The 17767-nt window shown below is 50.1% G+C and overlaps 1 protein-coding gene across 1 annotated transcript in view; it reads left to right on the top strand.

The window, feature by feature from the left end:
* Positions 1–17767, top strand: part of LOC111526391 (myosin-16) — a 70556-nt gene that overhangs the window by 20812 nt on the left and 31977 nt on the right. The window contains exons 12-20 of the mRNA XM_023192089.2: positions 979–1149; positions 2264–2443; positions 4455–4581; positions 5358–5416; positions 6240–6327; positions 6710–6827; positions 8022–8142; positions 11847–11983; positions 14280–14361. Coding sequence (XP_023047857.1) covers positions 979–1149; positions 2264–2443; positions 4455–4581; positions 5358–5416; positions 6240–6327; positions 6710–6827; positions 8022–8142; positions 11847–11983; positions 14280–14361 — 1083 coding nt within the window. The remainder of the gene's footprint in view (positions 1–978; positions 1150–2263; positions 2444–4454; positions 4582–5357; positions 5417–6239; positions 6328–6709; positions 6828–8021; positions 8143–11846; positions 11984–14279; positions 14362–17767) is intronic.

Genomic DNA, 17767 nt, shown 5'->3' on the forward strand with positions numbered 1-17767 from the left:
GGTGGCAGGAGAGAGAGAGCAAGGCAGGAGGTGCCAAATACTTTAAAACCATCCAATCTCATGAGAACTCCCTTGCTATCACGAGAACAGCATGAGGGAAATCTGACCCTATGATCCAATGTGGGGATTACAATTCGAGATGAGATTTGGGTGGGGACGTAGAGCCAAACCATATCACCCCTTAAACTCCTTCATCTTACAGATGAGGAGGAGAAAAACTACAGAGAAAAAGACACACTGCCCTCAGGCATACAGGGTTCAGATCCATAGAGCATTTCGAGTGATTTCCATCCCTGGAAAGAAAATGGTTCTTTCTTCAATGATTTCTATTCAGGCTGGGGCTGCATGCAGTGGCTCACGTCTGTAATCCCAGCACTTTGGGAGGCAGAGGTGGGAGGATCACTTGAGCCCAGGAGTTTGAGACCAGCCTGGGCAACAGGGTGAGACCTCATCTCTTTTATATTTTTATTTGTGTTTTTTGTTTTGTTTTGTTTTGTTTTGTTTTTGAGACAGAGCTTCACACTTTTTGCCCAGGCTAGAGTACAATGGAGCCATCTCAGCCCACTGCAACCTCCACCTCCTGGGTACAAGTGATTCTCCTGCCTCAACCTTCTGAGTAGCTGGGATTAAAGGCGTGTGCAACCATGCTCAGCTAATTTTGTATTTTTAGTAGAGACAGGGTTTTACCATCTACCTGTCTACCATCCAGGGCTGAAGTCTGGTTGCCTGGATTTGGGGTCTGAACATCATACTGTGTGGCCGGAGGCATGTGTTAAACCACTTTGTGCCTCTGTAGAGGAGGGAACAGAGAGCTGCTTCTCATAGGGTGCTGAATGGCCATTGTTAGGCACTTAGGGCAGTGCCTGACACTAGTGGGCCCTCTGCAAAGTTTTGTGTTGCTTGTGGTTGCTTCATTCAATCCTAGGAGAGGCTCTCTCTGTGCCTGTGCTGACACCCCTCTTTCTCCTGCCACCACAGTTCAACAGCTTTGAGCAGCTATGCATCAACTTCACCAACGAGAAGCTGCAGCAGTTCTTCAACCACCACATGTTTGTGCTGGAGCAGGAGGAGTACAAGAGGGAAGGCATCGAGTGGGTCTTCATCGACTTTGGCCTCGACCTGCAGGCCTGCATCGACCTCCTGGAAAAGGTGACTTGCTTCTCAAAGGAGGGCCTTGGAGAGAGGCCAGGGCCAAGGGATGTCACTGGTGCATGCAGGGAGGTGGCACTTGGCTTCAGGGAAGTCAGTGACACCACTGATGACCTTCCTTGGTATGACCTCTAGCTCCCCATCTGCAAAATGGGTACTGAAGTGACTGCAATGACTACTGTTCATTGGGCTATTGTATGCCACCATTCATTGGATCATCACAACCTACTGTATGTGGGGGAGGGGATACTTTCATTACACCCATTTCACAGACGGGAACATTGAGGCACAGAAACGAGAACTCGCTTGTCCAAGGTCCCACGACCTGTGAGTGGCAGAGTCAGGCTCTGACCCAGGCAATACAATAGTTTCGCCTATAACCACATCCACATGGAAGGTCTCAGCAAATAGTCCCCTTCAAGAATGTGTGTTGTGGCCAGGCATGGCGGCTCTTGCCTGTAATCCCAGCACTTTGGGAGGCCAAGGCAGGTGGATCACCTGAGGTCAGGAGTTTTGAGACCAGCCTGGCCAACATGGTAAAACCTCATCTCTAATACAAAAATTAGCTGGGTGTGGTGGCGGGCACCTGTAATCCCAGCTACTTGGGAGGCTGAGGCAGGAGAATCACTTGAACCTGGAGGCGGAGGTTGCAGTGAGCCGAGCTCGTGCCACTGCACTCCAGCCTGGGCGACAGAGCGAGACGCTGTCTCAAAACAAATAAATAAAAAAACAAAAGCAAAGAGCACAGGTGGCATTGACTTCCCCATTTTTCAGAAGGCCAAGCTTGCCAGGGGCCACTGTTTAGTGGGATTCGCATTTGGGAAGCTATCTGGTCCCTTCAGATCTCAGTCTTCCCTTCTGTTGGACTCGATGAATTCAGCCTCTTTCAAGTCTTAATGGCCATGGTGTTTGATGACAAGGCCACAGAGCACCAGGCACTGTTCCCAGATGTCACCAGGCACTGTTCCCAGATGTCACTGCACAGAGTCCTGCTTCCTGGATGGCCACGTGGGTGTCCGATGCATCTCTACGCTGGCCCTGGGCTCAGTGCCACTTTGGCCTCTTTTGGGACCTGCAACCTCCTCTAACATCACTCTGTTCCCTTCCCTCCCAGCCCATGGGCATCTTCTCCATCTTGGAGGAACAGTGTGTCTTCCCCAAAGCCACTGATGCCACGTTCAAGGCAGCCCTGTATGACAATCACCTGGGCAAGTCCAACAACTTCCTGAAGCCCAAAGGGGGCAAGGGCAAGGGGCCCGAGGCCCACTTCGAGCTCGTTCACTACGCAGGCACTGTGAGTACTGGCCTCAGGGTCCCTCTGTGTTTTGGGTCCCAGCTGGCTGCCACAACTGTAGGTACATGCTGACATACCTCTCCAGAGACGTCCCGCTTCCACTAGCACAACCATGGTATAACAGGGTAATCAGCCAATTGAAATGAGCGCCGCTCACACCTCCTCATCACTTCTCTAAAGGAGATATCCATTGGGGAACAGCTATCAGACCTGTCCAGGCCACACCTTGCCCAGGCCCACAGACTTGTCTGGGCCCTTGGTTTGAAGTTCAGTCTTGGCCAGAAATGATAACACTTGCAAAAAGAACGAAAAAGAATAAACAACAAAAAATTCCACAAGCCCATTAATTACTCCCAACTGATAACTTGGCTCTCTGACAGCTCGTAGCCACCAAACCAACAAGGTGACATTTATAGAGTGGTTTTTTCACTCGTGACAAACTTAGTCCTTGGGAAGTGGGGAAATTAAGTGCAGCCAGGACTCAGGTTGCATTTGCATAATTAATAGGGGAGGTGACATTCATCCTGCCAGCTTATGAGAATGCGTTTGGTTTCTTTGGGATTTTATTATCGCTGTAAGTGCCAATGTTCCTGTTACCCACAGAGGTTGCTGAGCCTCCATGGGCCTGACTGCCACGAAACAGCAGCCTTAAGACGGAGCTGTCAGGAAAGTCATGATGGCATTGGGCATCAGGGCCAAGGTTTTATGATACCATCAACCATAACCGTAATGCCAATTGCTTGTAAAATGGATTTGGCCGATACTTGGAGCAAACAGCAGGCTTGGGACCAAATTGCAGCTCTCCATCCCCTCTTCCCACACTGAACTGAGAAGAGTTCCTTATTTATAGCAATGGAACATTCAAAGTCAAGTGGGACCTGTGCATTTCCAAGAAGGCCCTAAAATAAGGCACAGAGATGACAAATGTCTTTGTGCTGCACAGGAGATGGCAAGCCCAGAAGTTCTGGCATCTCCTCTACTTACCTCACTTCTCTGTGCTCAATGGAAGGACCTGAAAGACACCTTCCTCCTTACCCTTGCAATGGGAACCATGTGGCAAGATGGGAAGAAGAAATTAGTGGGTGTCCGGCCGGGCACGGTGGCTCAAGCCCGTAATCCCAGCACTTTGGGAGGCCGAGACGGGCGGATCACGAGGTCAGGAGATCGAGACCATCCTGGCTAACCCGGTGAAACCCCGTCTCTACTAAAAAATACAAAAAACTAGCCGGGCGAGGTGGCGGGCGCCTGTAGTCCCAGCTACTCCGGAGGCTGAGGCAGGAGAATGGCGTAAACCCGGGAGGCGGAGCTTGCAGTGAGCTGAGATCCGGCCACTGCACTCCAGCCTGGGCGACAGAGGGAGACTCCATCTCAAAAAAAAAAAAAAAAAATTAAAAAAAAGAAATTAGTGGATGTCCAATTACCTGGATATATGCAGTGCCCTGTGCTGGATGGATGGAGCCCCCTTTCCACCAGCCAATGACCCTACAGTGGTGTAAGAGAGTGTGCATGCTCCCCTAGCAAGAAGAGACCCTCCAGTGTTTCAAGACGGGCTGCATGCTTCCCAGCGAAGAGATTTCTTCATGTAGCTCACGATTCTACAGCCACAGTCAGTCACTGACAGCAAACCACTGCGCAGAAAAAGACCCAAGGGTCAGGGAGGGTCAGTGTGGCCGGCAGAGTAAGCTGTGCAAGAGAAGGTCACACAGTCCAGGAAAGAGTAGCAGGGGAGTCTGGGTTTATGTGCAAAGCTCAGAGTTGGGGTGTCCTAGATGGGCAAACTGCAAACGCCCAAGAAGGCAGATGATGGAGCCTCCAACTCAGATGGGGCTTCAGGGGCATCCCAGGACACAAGGCAAGTTATCAGGACAAGAACTGGAGCCCCAGGACATGGGAGTGAAATTTGGTCCTGGGAGCTGAGAACGGGAGAGAGCTGTAGGAGGGGCTCTAGCTGTGGCACCTGAAAGGGGGAGGCTGGACCTCAAAGTTACGCACTGGTGTTTGCCCTCTCCAGGTGGGATATAACATCACAGGCTGGCTGGAGAAGAACAAAGACCCCCTGAATGAAACAGTGGTGGGCTTGTTCCAGAAATCGAGTGTGGCAATCCTGGCCCTTCTCTTCAAAGAAGAGGAGGCTGCAGGTAGGGCTGACCCCTTGTTGTGTCCAGTCTCCCTGTGCTGATGCCATTTTGTGGCCAAAATGGAAAGAAGGAACCAAAACTCTTTGATTCAACTCTTGTGGAATGAGTGAGAGAGTGAACCAATGAATGAATGAATGAAAAGTGGCTGAGATAGGCCATGGATGATACTGCAAAAGAGGCATGTAGAGGCAACCTGGGAGCTTCCAATGACTGACCTGATTGCTGGGCACATCTCACCTCTAGGTGGATGGATACTGCTTTGGAAAAGTTGACACCCAGATGTTCTGTGTTTCTTTCCTGTTTCCCTGTCTCTTGTCAGAAGCAAATGCCAAGCTCAGCCCTGCCTCTCATCCAATAGCGGTCATGGAGCTCATAGAGGAATGCCCTGGTGGATGCTGCCCCATAGGATTGCCAATTAGTGGGGCCAGAAACACCAGTCTCCCTGGTCTCACCACCAAAGTGCACCTTCTCCCGTGGTCTATGGGTGCTTCTTCCTCCCCAGGCAATGGGAGCTGTTTGTCACCTTGCACCAGAAATCACAAAAGGCTGCACCCTCCCAAGGAGCACAGCAGCTCTTTTGACAATTACGCTGTAGCCAGCCCGTTTGACCACTCCCTGGTAGATCTCATTTTCCTTATGTAAGAGTCCCCCTTATCCAGCCCCAAGATAAGCCTTTTTGAATCCAAAGAATGGGTGTGCTTTGGTGCAGTGTGTTTAATGAGGCTGCCTTTCTCCACACTGGGTACTGACGTGAAACGTGCTTGTCCCTTCCTCAGCCGGAAGCAAGAAGCAGAAGAGAGGCTCCTCCTTCATGACAGTCTCCAACTTCTACAGGGTAAGCAGGGGTGCCCCCAACCCTCCCTTTCAATCTTGGGTGGTCTGGCTGCTGCTTCATCACCCGGGGCAGCCTGATTTCATTTCTCTGTCTATGATCACCTCTTTACCTGGAGGGGTCTGTTTCCTTCTGAAGAGGCCACAGAATCAATGGACCATTGGGCAGAAGACAGCTTTACAGAAGGCCCAGTCCAACTATATCATTTCTGGATTTAAACCTGGAGAGTAAAGGGATTTGTGCAGTGTGATCACGCAAGATAGCAATGCCCAAGATCTTGTGTCCTAGAGATGGCTGGCAGGTCTTGGGCTGGCTACAACTTCCATGAAGTTTGGGCATTACCTTCCAAAGTGCAGTCTACAAGGAGATGTTGCACAAAGCAAGATGTCAACACTTTTCAAGAATCAGGCTGTCCCAAGGCAGAGTAGGCCACCTCATTGGAGATATCCAAGCAGAGGAGGAGGGAGCATCCATTAGGGAAGTTAACAGTGGACAGGGCTTTGCCCACATAGACCCTACAGTTCCTCCTGGTACTGAGATTCTACAATGAACCAGCTCTGAATCTGGAGGGGCCCCACTTCTTGCAAACCATGGCCCCTTGAGCAAGTCATTGGACCTTGAGAGCAGTGCTGCCCAATGGCACTTTCTGCAATGATGAACCGTTCTCTTCTGCACTGCCCAATATGGTAGCCACTAACCACATGTGACTGAGTTTTAATTCAGTTTTAAGTGAATAAATTCTAAATAAAATACCTCTCCTGGGTGCAGATGTCCTGCAACATCAATGCAAAGTTTCACTCACTCGTTCTCTGTCCTCTAACCCCAGGAGCAGCTGAACAAGCTGATGACCACCCTCCATAGCACCGCACCCCATTTTGTCCGCTGTATTGTCCCCAATGAGTTTAAGCAATCGGGTATGTTGTGGGGTCACGGCTCCCTGTTGGAAGTCCTGAGGTTCTATGAAGTTAGTTTTCATTCCAAATTAAGTCTACCTTTCATCACCAAGGCTGATGGGGGCAAAACAAGGCTCGGAGAGAAATCTCAACAATGGGTCATCCAAGAATCATATTCTAGCTGCTTTATAAAGTAGAATAGTGCCCAACCAGCTAGAAATCAAACTCAGGGGAGCTTTTGGGCATTGGTCAAATGGTGGGGGACCTGGGGCCTCCAGGACAGTGACAGGAGAAGCCTGGGGATGATGGCACAGATGCTCAGTTCAGCTTTCTTGAGTGGCCAGGACTGGCCTGTCCCACCCCAGAGGAGGGATTCTCCATCTTGCACCCTCCCCCTTGGCAGGTGTGGTGGATGCCCACCTGATCATGCACCAGCTAGCTTGCAATGGTGTCCTGGAAGGCATCCGTATCTGCAGGAAGGGCTTCCCAAACAGGCTGCAGTACCCGGAGTTCAAACAGAGGTGAGTGATGTCTCCCTCGGTGCAAGGCTTAGACGCCCAGGAGTTGACCAACTGATAAGTCACATCCCACTGCAGCAGACACAGTGGTGCTCTGTCAATACCACCTCACTGTCAGTCACTACCTTAGTACACACTGGCCCAAATTTCAGATGAGATTGGGTATGTTCAGGGAGGTATGGCCATAGATGCTGGCCCAAATTTCAACTGCCAGCCCTTGCATTTCTTGGCTGCTGGATGCTTCTTTACCTATCCTTGGAAAGCTGTCCTGGGAATTAATGCCTCCCTGGAAGGAGCCCTCAATCAGTGACTGAGGAGAGCTGGTGTATAAATACCTCAGCTCCCTCATCCTTCAGGTGGCTAAGTATGAGACATTTTCCACACATGTGCTCAGATAGCAGTGTGTTGGTAAATGTTTAACAAGGGCTCCCTGGTCCGAAAAAAGAAGCCCTGATTGCTAGTGTCTGCCCATTTCCATGGTGTAAATACTTACACTGTGGCTCCCAGTGATCCCAAGCAGCATTAAGCTTCGGTTGCTTGTTGTGTTAACTGCCTCCATAACGTGCCTTTTATTGGCTTTCTGCCCATTCCCCACTCTGCCACTTTCCAGGTAAACTACTTGCACTTGAATTCTTACCTCAGGGCTTCTGGAGGAACACTGGGTAACTAATACCTCCACCTTAGAAATGATCTTCTTCTACCTCCTGTAACTTCCTAGAACATAAGACCACAGATTGATGGATCAGGAAAGGTTACTAGAGGTCACCTTATCCAAGCCCCTCTGAAGTCCCCAACTGGGGACTTTTGCATCCAAGATCACAAAGGGGGCTGCTCACAGGTCAGGATAAAAAATAAATAAATAAATAATAAATTTTTTTTAAAAAGCTGTTTTCTGATATCTGAGTCAATGCCCTTTTCTCAACTTCAACTTCTATCAGGAAGGGATTTTGTGTCTTCATTTCTAGAAACAGCTTCTCCCTATACCCCCAACCCACACCAATGTCCACTCCCAAGCTAGAGCCCTTATTCCAAAGCCTCCTATTGATCTCATCTCTCTGCCTCCCTGGAGCATCTGTCAAACAAGTCTAGTCCCTGTCCAAAGTCCATCCCAAAGACCAGCAGATAAGCGCATGAACATGTTTTATGTGCTGTCGGCTTGGGCACAGTGATGACTGTCAATCATCTCTGTCCTGCCAGGTACCAAGTGCTGAACCCCAACGTGATTCCCCAGGGGTTCGTGGACAACAAAAAGGCCTCGGAGCTGCTTCTTGCAGCCATTGACCTGGATGTGAACGAATACAAAATTGGACACACCAAGGTAGGGTCTGGTGGGCAGTCTCCCCCTACACACCCCCTCAGCCTTTTCCCAAGAAGGTGGGCTTTGGGGTATGGATTCCACCTGGTCACTGACCAATGGCCTGCTTTGGGCAAGTCTGCCAGTTGCTGAGAGTATCAGTTTCCTGAAAAATCAGGGTTGATCATGCAAGTCTCATAGAATTTGGGGAGATTAGAGGCAACATGCATAGAACCCAGTTCAGCTCAGAGGGGAAGTCAATCATGGTAGAATATTTCTTAGAACCCTACTCTTTGTGTTGTTTGAGACAGGGTCTTCCTGGAGTGCAGTGGCACAATCATAGCTCACTACAACCTGGAACTCCCAGGCTCAAGTGATCCTCCTGCTTCAGCCTCCCAAGTAGCTGGGACTTAAGGCATACACCATCACACCCAGTTAATTTTTTAAATTATTTATAGAGATGGGGTCTCACTCTGTTGCCCAGGCTGGTCTCAAACTCCTGGGCTCAAGCAATCCTCCTGCCTCAGCCTCCCAAAGTGCTGGGATTACAGGCATAAGCCACTGCACCTGGCCTGAGCCCTGAGTTTCCAAGAATAAAAAGGGCCAATCAGAATCAAGGTCCCGGATCTGACCCATGGGGAAGTTTGCTTGGGCAGAACCTGGACAATGAAGCACTGTAAGCCCAGCTGTGAGCTGGCGGCTGAGTCGGGACTGACTCAGACAGAGCAGCCTCCTGCTCCTGACTCATGGGGCCTGAGTTGCCCTGGGTCTATCCCATTTCCTGGCCCCGCAGCATCCTGGTGGGGTTGTAAAGGCTAGCCAGGCCAGTGGTGCCAGATGTCCTTCCACAGCTGCCCCACCTGCCCCCCACCAACAGACTGCACCCCAACATGATCGCCCCGTGACACAGGAGGTTCACTGGCTTTGCAGTCAGGAGAGTCGGGCTCAAAGCCTACCTCTGTGCTGCCTGGAACAGATCATTTCTCTCTCCAAGTTCTCAAGCATGACGCAGGCTTGGCATGAAAGCTTCCAGCATGCCTGTGCCTCTAATGCATCTGGTCACTCAGCAAACACTTATGGTGCGCCTACTGTGTGCCAGGCACGGTTCCAGGCCCTAGGGACACACAGTGAAGAGAACAGAATGAGTCCCTCACTCCCTGGAGCTTGCTTTATAACACTGTGTGTGTGGAATTGTAACACTGCCCTAGAACCTGCCGGAACTGTTTATTTTGGCCTCCTTCACAATTAAGATGTGCTGTAAATAGCTAGATTGACTTGCGGGGGACACTCGAGGTTTGGAGACAGGATTGTTGAATACTTGAGCTGGAAAGAATCTTAGAAACCAGCAGGCCCCTCCTTTCCCCACCCACCCTTGACAGATGGGGAACTTAAGAAAGCCTGGAGAGGGGGTGGAGATGGCATGCCCAACTTCACAGAACGAGGCGGGACACAGCTAGTCGGCATCAGGCCCACTGGTGCCGGTCATGTGGCCAGGGAAGCCGGAGCTGGTATCTCAGAATCTGGCACAGCTCAGAATCTGGCCCATTTGCCACCTGGCCAAACAGACAGCATCCTGCTGTTGTACAAGGGTTGCATTAGGCACGTCAGTTCCAGGGGAAGGCCCAGGGCTGCTGGGGACACTTTTGCTCCCTGAGGACTAGGCAGACCGGCAGCAGGAGCAGAACAAAGAACAGGATGGTTCTGACTGCAAATGGTGTTCCTATGTTTGGAGTTGGCTCAGGTGGGCCCCACCCCCAGCCACATGCTTGTTTCAAAGACCAAACCTCAACGCCAATTAATTTTGAAATATCAGGAAACGTTTTATGACATCAAGCCCGATTTCTCTACCTTGCGATGTCTAGCTCCTTGGGGGCCTTTTAGGGGGCAGAGAGCATTCTTCCTCATCTTTTGCCCATAGTGGCTCAGCTGGGTGCTGTCCTCCCTGGCCCCGTGTGGCATCTTGTGCTCCTGCAGCTCAGAGGTCCAAGGGGCCCTGCAGGCGGCATTCTCCACCAACAGGAGAGGAGGCCTAGGTCCCCCAAAAGGACAGTGACTTAACCACAGTCAGACACACAGCACATCCAAGGCAGGCTGAGGGCAGAATGCAGGTCTCCTGGCACCTTCTCTCCTTCTAAAAGTTTCTATCATGTCCTATTTGAAGCCTGTGAAAAGGTGTTACATTATGAAGCATAATAATAAAACCAGCACCCTGTGAACCCACTGAAAAGCCCAGAATGTCAACCTTACATGTCTTTCCTCCCCCACCTGCTTCCCACCCCCAGGAGTAACCCTGTCTTGAATTTTGACATGAACCATTCTTTTTTTTTTTTCTTAAGAGACATGGCCTTGCTCTATCGCCCAGGCTGGAGTACAGTGACACGATCACAGCTCACTGCAGCTTCAAACTGCTGGGCTCAAGCGATTCTCCCACCTCAGCCTCCCAAGTAGCTGGGACTACGGGTGCACACCTCCACACCTGGCTAATTTTTGTATTTTTTATAGATTGGGTCTCACTATGTTGCCAAGGCTATTCTCCAACTCCTGGGCTCAAGCGATCCTCCCACCTCGGCCTCCCAAAGTGTTGGGATTACAGGCATAAGCCACACCACCTGGCTCATTTCCTTACCTTTCAAAAATAGCTTGAGCACATATGCCTGCAGGTCGTGCTTGCTTTTGAGCTTCTTGGAAGTATCATACTTGACACACCCTCTGTGACATTCCTCCATGACGTGCTTTTATCGCTTTGCCATGTTTCTAAGTTTCATCCTCATTGGTAGGTGACATTGTCACTGCCACACGGTACTGCAGTGCTGCTGTGAACATCCTTGCTCATGGCCCTGTGCAGGAGTTTCTCTAGAACAAAGTTCTCAACCTTGGGTATACATTAGACTCATCTGGGGAGTTTGTTTTTGTTTTGTTTTGTTTTGTTTTGAGACGGAGTCTCACTCTGTTTTCCAGGCTGGAGTGCAGTGGCACTGTCTTGGCTCACTGCAACCTCTGCCTCCCAGGTTTAAGTGATTCTCCTGCCTCAGCCTCCCGAGTAGCTGGGATTACAGGCGCCTGCCAGCACACCTGGCTAATTTTTTGTATTTTTAATAGAGATGGGGTTTCACCATGTTGGCCAGGCTGGTCTCAAACTCCTGATCTCATGATCCACCCTCCTTGGCCTCCCAAGGCACTGGGATTACAGGTGTGAGTCATCGTGCCTGGCCTGGGGGGATTTTTAAAACATCAATAGGCGGGGCGTGGTGGCTTATGACTATAATTCCTGCCTTTTGGGAGGCTGAGGTAGGAAGATCACTTGAGTCCAGGAGTTCAAGGCCAGCCTGGGCAACATAGCCAGACCTCATCTCAGAAAAAAAATTTTAATTAGCTGGACATGGTGGCACATGCCTGTAATCCCAGTACTTTGGGAGGCCCAGCCTGGATAACATATCTCTACAATAATAATAATAAATTTAGCCAGGCATGGTGGCATGTGCCTGTAGTTTCAGCTACTCGGGAGACTGAGACGGGAGGATTGCTTAAGCTTGGGAGGTCAAGGCTGCAGTGATCCGTAATGACACCACTGCACTCCAGCCTGGATGAGAGAGAGAGAGATCCTTTCTCAAAAACAAAAACAAAACAAACAACAAAAAACAAAAACCCTTCTTTGATTTAAAGCTCCCCCAAGTGGCTGCCATCGGTGACAGCCGGGCTTTTTCAAAGGCGTGTCGTCTTTCCCCCAGGTGTTCTTCCGTGCGGGCATCCTGGCCAAGCTTGAGGACATGAGGGACGAGCGTCTGGCCAAGATCATGACGATGCTGCAGTGTCGCCTCCGGGGCTTCCTCATGAGGGTGGAGTTCAAGAAGATGCTGGAACGAAGGTAGCACTCACAAACACCAACACGAAGGCCCAGAGGAGCCACACGTACTCAGGGCCAGCTCCACTAGCCACACCGCGTGGTGGGCAAGGGGTGGATGCCGACATCTTTGATGGCACAAAGAACCCCCTGTGGCTGGCCAGGTGTGGTGGCTCATGCCTGTAATCCCAGCACATTGGGAGGCCGAGGTGGGCAGATGACCTGAGGTCAGGAGTTCGAGACCAGCCTGGCCAACATGGTGAAACCCCGTCTCTACAAAAAATACAAAAATTAGCTGGGCATGGTGGTGGGTGTCTACGATTCCAGCTACTCAGGAGGTTGAGGCAGGAGAATCGCTTGAACCCGGGAGGCGGAGGTTGCAGTGAGCCGCAATCGTGCCATTGCACTCCAGCCTGGGCGACAGAAACAAAACTCCGTCTCAAAAAAAAAAAGAAAAAAAGGAACCCTGTCTCTCGGAACCCTGTGTCTCAGAACCCTGTGTCTCAGAGCTGCTGCAACCAAGTTCACACACTGGGTGGTTTCAAATGACAGGAATTTTTTTAACTTTTTTTACTGATACCTAATAGATATGCATATTTTGGGTTTTATGTGATAACTTGATACAGTCATATAACAAAATCAGGATAACTGGGATATCCATCGCCTTAAATTTTAATTTTGAGGGGGGATGGGGTCTTGCTCTGTGGCCCAGGCTGGAGTACAGTGGTGTGATCATAGCTCACTGCAGCCTCAACCTCTTGGGCTTGATCTTCCCACCTCAGTCTCCTGAGTAGCTAGGACTACAGGTGCACAGTACCACACCTGGCTAATTTTTTTTTTTTTTTTTTTTGGTAGAGACAAGGTCTCCCTATGTTGCCCAGGCTCATCTCAAACTCCTGGGCTCAAGCAATCCACCTGCCTCAGCTTCTCAAAGTGTTGGGATTACAGGCGTGAACCACTGCACCCAGCCCATCTTCCCTCTTTTTATATGGACACCAATCATTGAATTAGGGTCCACCTTACTCCAGTATGACCACCTCATCTTAACTAGTTACATTTGCTGAGACCCTATTCCCAAATACGGTTCCCTTCCTAGGTATTGGCGGTTAGGACTTCAACATATCCTTTCAGAGGACACAGCTTAACCCCTAACAGGAAACAACTAATATAAACCCTCTCTTTACAGTTTCAAGTCACTTTCACAGCCTTCCTCTTACTTGATTCACGTAATGATGCTGTGAGAGGGGCATGGTACGGCCAGCACCCCCACTTTACAGATGTGGAAACTGAGGTCTGAGAGGTTAAGAAACTGGGACAGGTTCATGCAGAGCCAGGATTAGAACTCAGCAATTCTCACTCCACATACCTGCCCTTCGAATCATGTTGTTCAGCCATCTCCCTAACCTGGTAATTTAAAAATGGCCAGGTCCGGCCAGGTCTGGTAACTCATACCTGTAATCCCAGCACTTTGAGAAGCCAAGGTGGGAGATCACTTGAGCTCAGGAGTTTGAGACCAGCCTGGGCAACAGTAGATAGGGAGACCCCATCTCTACAAAAAAAAAAAAAAAAAATAGCGGGTGGTGGTGCATGCCTGTAGTCCCAGCTACTTTGGAGGCTGAGGCAAGAGGATCGCTTGAACCAGGGAGTACAAAGTTCTAGTAAGCCATAATTGCACCATTGCCCTCTAGCCTGGGCAACAGAGTGAGACCCTGTCTCAAAAAAAAAAAAAAAAAAAAAGTTAGGTCCATCCCAGATGACCTGTGATTCACTCTGTTTCTTTGTGGCCATAGAATTAGTAATGAATTTCTGTTCCCATCAGCAGGCCACCTGCAGCCCTGGACTGAAGGCAGGGACACTAGTTAGGGGCTGATGTGAGGGATCTTGGCCTGATTCAGCCCAGGGCCTTGGTACACAGGAGGTCCTCAATAAATGGCAGTTGAATGAAGCTGCAGGGAACAAGACATGGGTGGATTCCAGCATCTTTGCAGATCCGTGGGATTCAGAGACTAATGGGTGATTTCTGGTGGAGGAGGGAAAATGCAGGAGTCAATGACTGGTCTGTCTCAGCCTTGTGCCATGTGGGCGGGACCTGGTTCCATCAGGTTTCACTTCAGTTCCTTTATCGTGCTGCTAAGCTCTGACCCCAACGTGAGTCTCCCTGCCCCAGACCACATGGGCAATGCTGGGTCTTGAGAAAGCACTTTGGTGTCTGAACAAAGCAGATCTGCTGGCTTCTATTTCCAGGCCCTGCTCCTTCCCCAGGGAAGCCAGGTCCTAACACCTTCATTGTAACCCATTCAACCCTGGCTTCTCTTCACAGAATGGTCCTGAAAGTCGTTCAGCGGAATGTGCGCAAGTTCCTGCAGCTCCGTTTCTGGGGCTGGTGGAAGCTGTATAACAAGGTGAGGGCCGAGGGGCCAGGCCAGTGGGGACTGCCGCTGCCTGTAGGCTGGGCGAGGGTTCGATCCTGGACGGAGGTGCCCCTCAGGAGAGGCTGCAAGAACAGTTTGAAAATGAGGGCACCTTAGAGACAAAATCTAGTCTCTGTCCAGACAGGGACTAATTCCTCCCTAGGAAAAATCATGGGGCCAGGCACAGTGGCTCACACCTGTAATCCCAGCCCTTTGGGAGGCTGAGGCAGGAAGATTGCTTGAGGCCAGGAGTTTGAGACCAGCCTGGGCAACACAGCGAGACCCCATTTCAAAAGAAAAGAAAGGAAGAGAGAGAGGAAAGGAAGAGAGAGAGGAAAGGAAGGGAGAGAGGAAAGGAAGGGAAAGAGGAAAGGAGAGGAGAGAAAGTGTCTTTCCGCCTTCCATCTCATCCCTCAAAATAAAATCCACTTAAGATAGAGAGTGCCATACCACCCCCACCAAAAAAAATGAGCTTAATTATTGACTCCTTGCCCCTGGGCATGTTGAGGCATCTTCAACTCCAGTGAGTTCTTGGCTTAGAGCTGGAGGAACCTCGGGAAATAAGGTCTGACCTCTCATTTCCTGTTCTTCCGAAACAGCAGTGAGTGTGGTATGTGAGTCAGCCAGCTGGTAGGACCCACAGAAGTCCCAAGCAGCCAGGCCACCCTCAACCAAGGCAGGAAGCCACCAGCCATGGCACTGCACGTGGGTCCAGTCACACCTGTGCTGGGGCCACCATTAAGAGGGAACACGTCCCTGGGCACCAGAGGAGGGAGTCAGGCACCAGGCAGCTGTGTTCAGGAGAAAGGAGGACCCGCAGAGGGTGGGGACAGGCTCTGAGTCATCTCGGGTGGCCCTGAGTCCTCCATAGCTCACAAGGAAGTTTCTTTACACTCCCCGTGGGAAAGAACTGGCTAACAATCAGCACCCACCACAAATGGAAAGGGAGGAATAGTAAGTTCTGCTTCCCCAAATGTATCCATACACAAGCCGGCCCTGGAGGACCTGGGATTGGAGAGGAATCTAGATGAGCATGTCTCAAAGGCCAGGCATTGCAGGTGCCGCCTGGCTTTCCCCACCTGTTCCATGACTCACCTTTCTTTACATTAATTCACTTTTTTTTTTTTTGAGATGGAGTCTCACTCTGTCACCTAGGCTGGAGTGCAGTGGCGCAATCTCGGTTCACTGCAACCTCCGCCTCCCGGGTTCAAGTTATTTTCCTGCCTCAGCCTCCTGAGTATCTGGGATTACAAGCATCTGCCACCATACCTGGCTAATTTTTGTATTTTTAGTAGAGACAGGGTTTTACCATGTTGGCCAGGCCGGTCTCAAACTCCTGACCTCAGGTGATCCACCTGCTTTGGCCTCCCAAAGTGCTGCTGGGATTATAGATGTGAGTCACTGCACCTGGCCTCACTTTTTTATTTTGGGGAAAAAAAAAAAATTCAGACAGGGTCTCACTCTGTTGCCCAGGCTGGAGTACAGTGATGCAATCATAGCTCACTGCAGCCTCAAACTCCTGGGCTCAAGCAATCCTTCCACCTCAGCCTCCCAAATAGCTGGGACTATAGGTGTGTGCCACCATGCCCAGCTAATTTTTAATTTGTGTTTTTGAAGAGACAGGGTCTTGCTATGTTGCCCAGGCTGGTCTCAAACTCCTGGCCTCAAGCAATCCTTCCACCTCGCCCTTCCAAATGGCTGAGATTACAGGTGCACAGCGCCCACCCAGCTCATTTTTAAACTTTTTGTAGAGAGAGGGTCTTGCTACATTACCCCAGCCAGTCTTGAACTCCTGACCTCAAGTGATACTCCCCAGCCTCCTGGAATTACAGGTGTGAGCCACTGTTCCCAGCCACAAATTTTACTTTAAAAGGAAACTTTGCAGTCTTACCTGCTTTAATCTCATTCTAAGCAAATGTTATCCACAAAATTGTGGATTTGTTCTTTTTCATTTTTTAAATTACCTGTTAAAGTAACTATGTCATAACTCAAATCAAAGGCTGTCTATGCTTGAATGCATCTCACCAGATCCCTTGGTATACAATCAGACTCTGGGAAGACCCAGGCCAATGGCCTTTAAGGTTCCTTCCGAGCAACACATGGTAGGAACAGCTGTGAACTCCCCTGCTCGCTACTAATTAGACCTGACAGAGCAAGGTCCTGTTCTAATTAGTTGTTGTTGTTGCTGTTGAGACAAAATCTTGCTCTGTTGCTCAGGCTGGAGTGCAGTGGCACGATCTGGCTCACTGCAACCTCTGCCTCCCGGGTTCAAGCGATTCTCCTGTCTCAGCCTCCTGAGTAGCTGGGATTAAGGCACCCACCACCACACCTGACTAATTTTTTGTATATTTAGTAGACACGGGATTTCTCCATGTTGGCCAGGCTGGTCTTGAACTCCTGACCTCAGGTGATCCGCCCGCCTCAGCCTCCCAAAGTGCTGGGATTATAGGCATGAACCATCGCACCTGGCCTTTTTATTTTTATTTATTGTTTATTATTTTTTAAATCCTCTCCTCTTAGTATTCTAACTAAGTTCTAATCTTATTTAACAAAGCCGGATAGGCTGGGTCAATGAAAAAACACTTGTAGTAGGTTTCCGTTGAATAAAAAGTGCTACACAGCAGCAAGGTATGGTGGTTACTGCAACCTTTTCATGCCAGCTTTGCCACTGTGACATTTCAGATTCTCAACAGCCAGGCTGGCAGTGAACGAGGTTTATCTGTTATCTTTCAAAAGAGGCGCAGGCTGTCCCTCCTCCCAAATCCCTGTCTAGGTCATTTTCCCTCCTGGGAAATGTATCTATTGACTATGTATCTATTGTATCTATGGTATAATGTTTCTGTGGTTCCCAGGGCACCTGCCCCACCAGCTCTGCTAGGTGCTTTAGGAACCCTCAAGGGATGGGAGGGAGGTCTTTGAGGGGCTTGCAGATGCAGGGCAGAATACGGGTGGTGGGACTGGATGGAGCCTGGTGCTCCAGTGCAGGTGAGAAGGGTCAAGTGCACAGAGAGGTCCCTGTGGGTGCTGCGGGTACAGAGTAGGAGCAAATGCTCCCGGCTAAATGGCAAAGAAGGCCCAGCCCTATAGACACAGGGGCAGGGTCACCGGCCAGGGTGGGAAGTGTCAGCTGACACAGTGCAGGAGGAGGGCAGGGGCTACATTGTGGAAGGCCTGCAAGGCCAAGTCAAGAGGTGGGACTTCATGTTAGAGAGAAGATGAAATAAGTGAGAGACAGAGAGAGAGAGAGAAAGAGTAAGAGACAGAGAGAGAGACACACACATAGAGAAAAACAAAGAGAACGACACAGAAAATGAGAGAGAGAGAGAAACAGAGAGAGAGATGGCACAACAGAGAGACAGGCAGAGGGAGAGACAGAGAAAGAGACACAGAAAGAGAG

This window comes from Piliocolobus tephrosceles, chromosome 8 (assembly GCF_002776525.5).
Source record: "Piliocolobus tephrosceles isolate RC106 chromosome 8, ASM277652v3, whole genome shotgun sequence".
In the NCBI taxonomy this organism is placed as follows: domain Eukaryota; kingdom Metazoa; phylum Chordata; class Mammalia; order Primates; family Cercopithecidae; genus Piliocolobus; species Piliocolobus tephrosceles.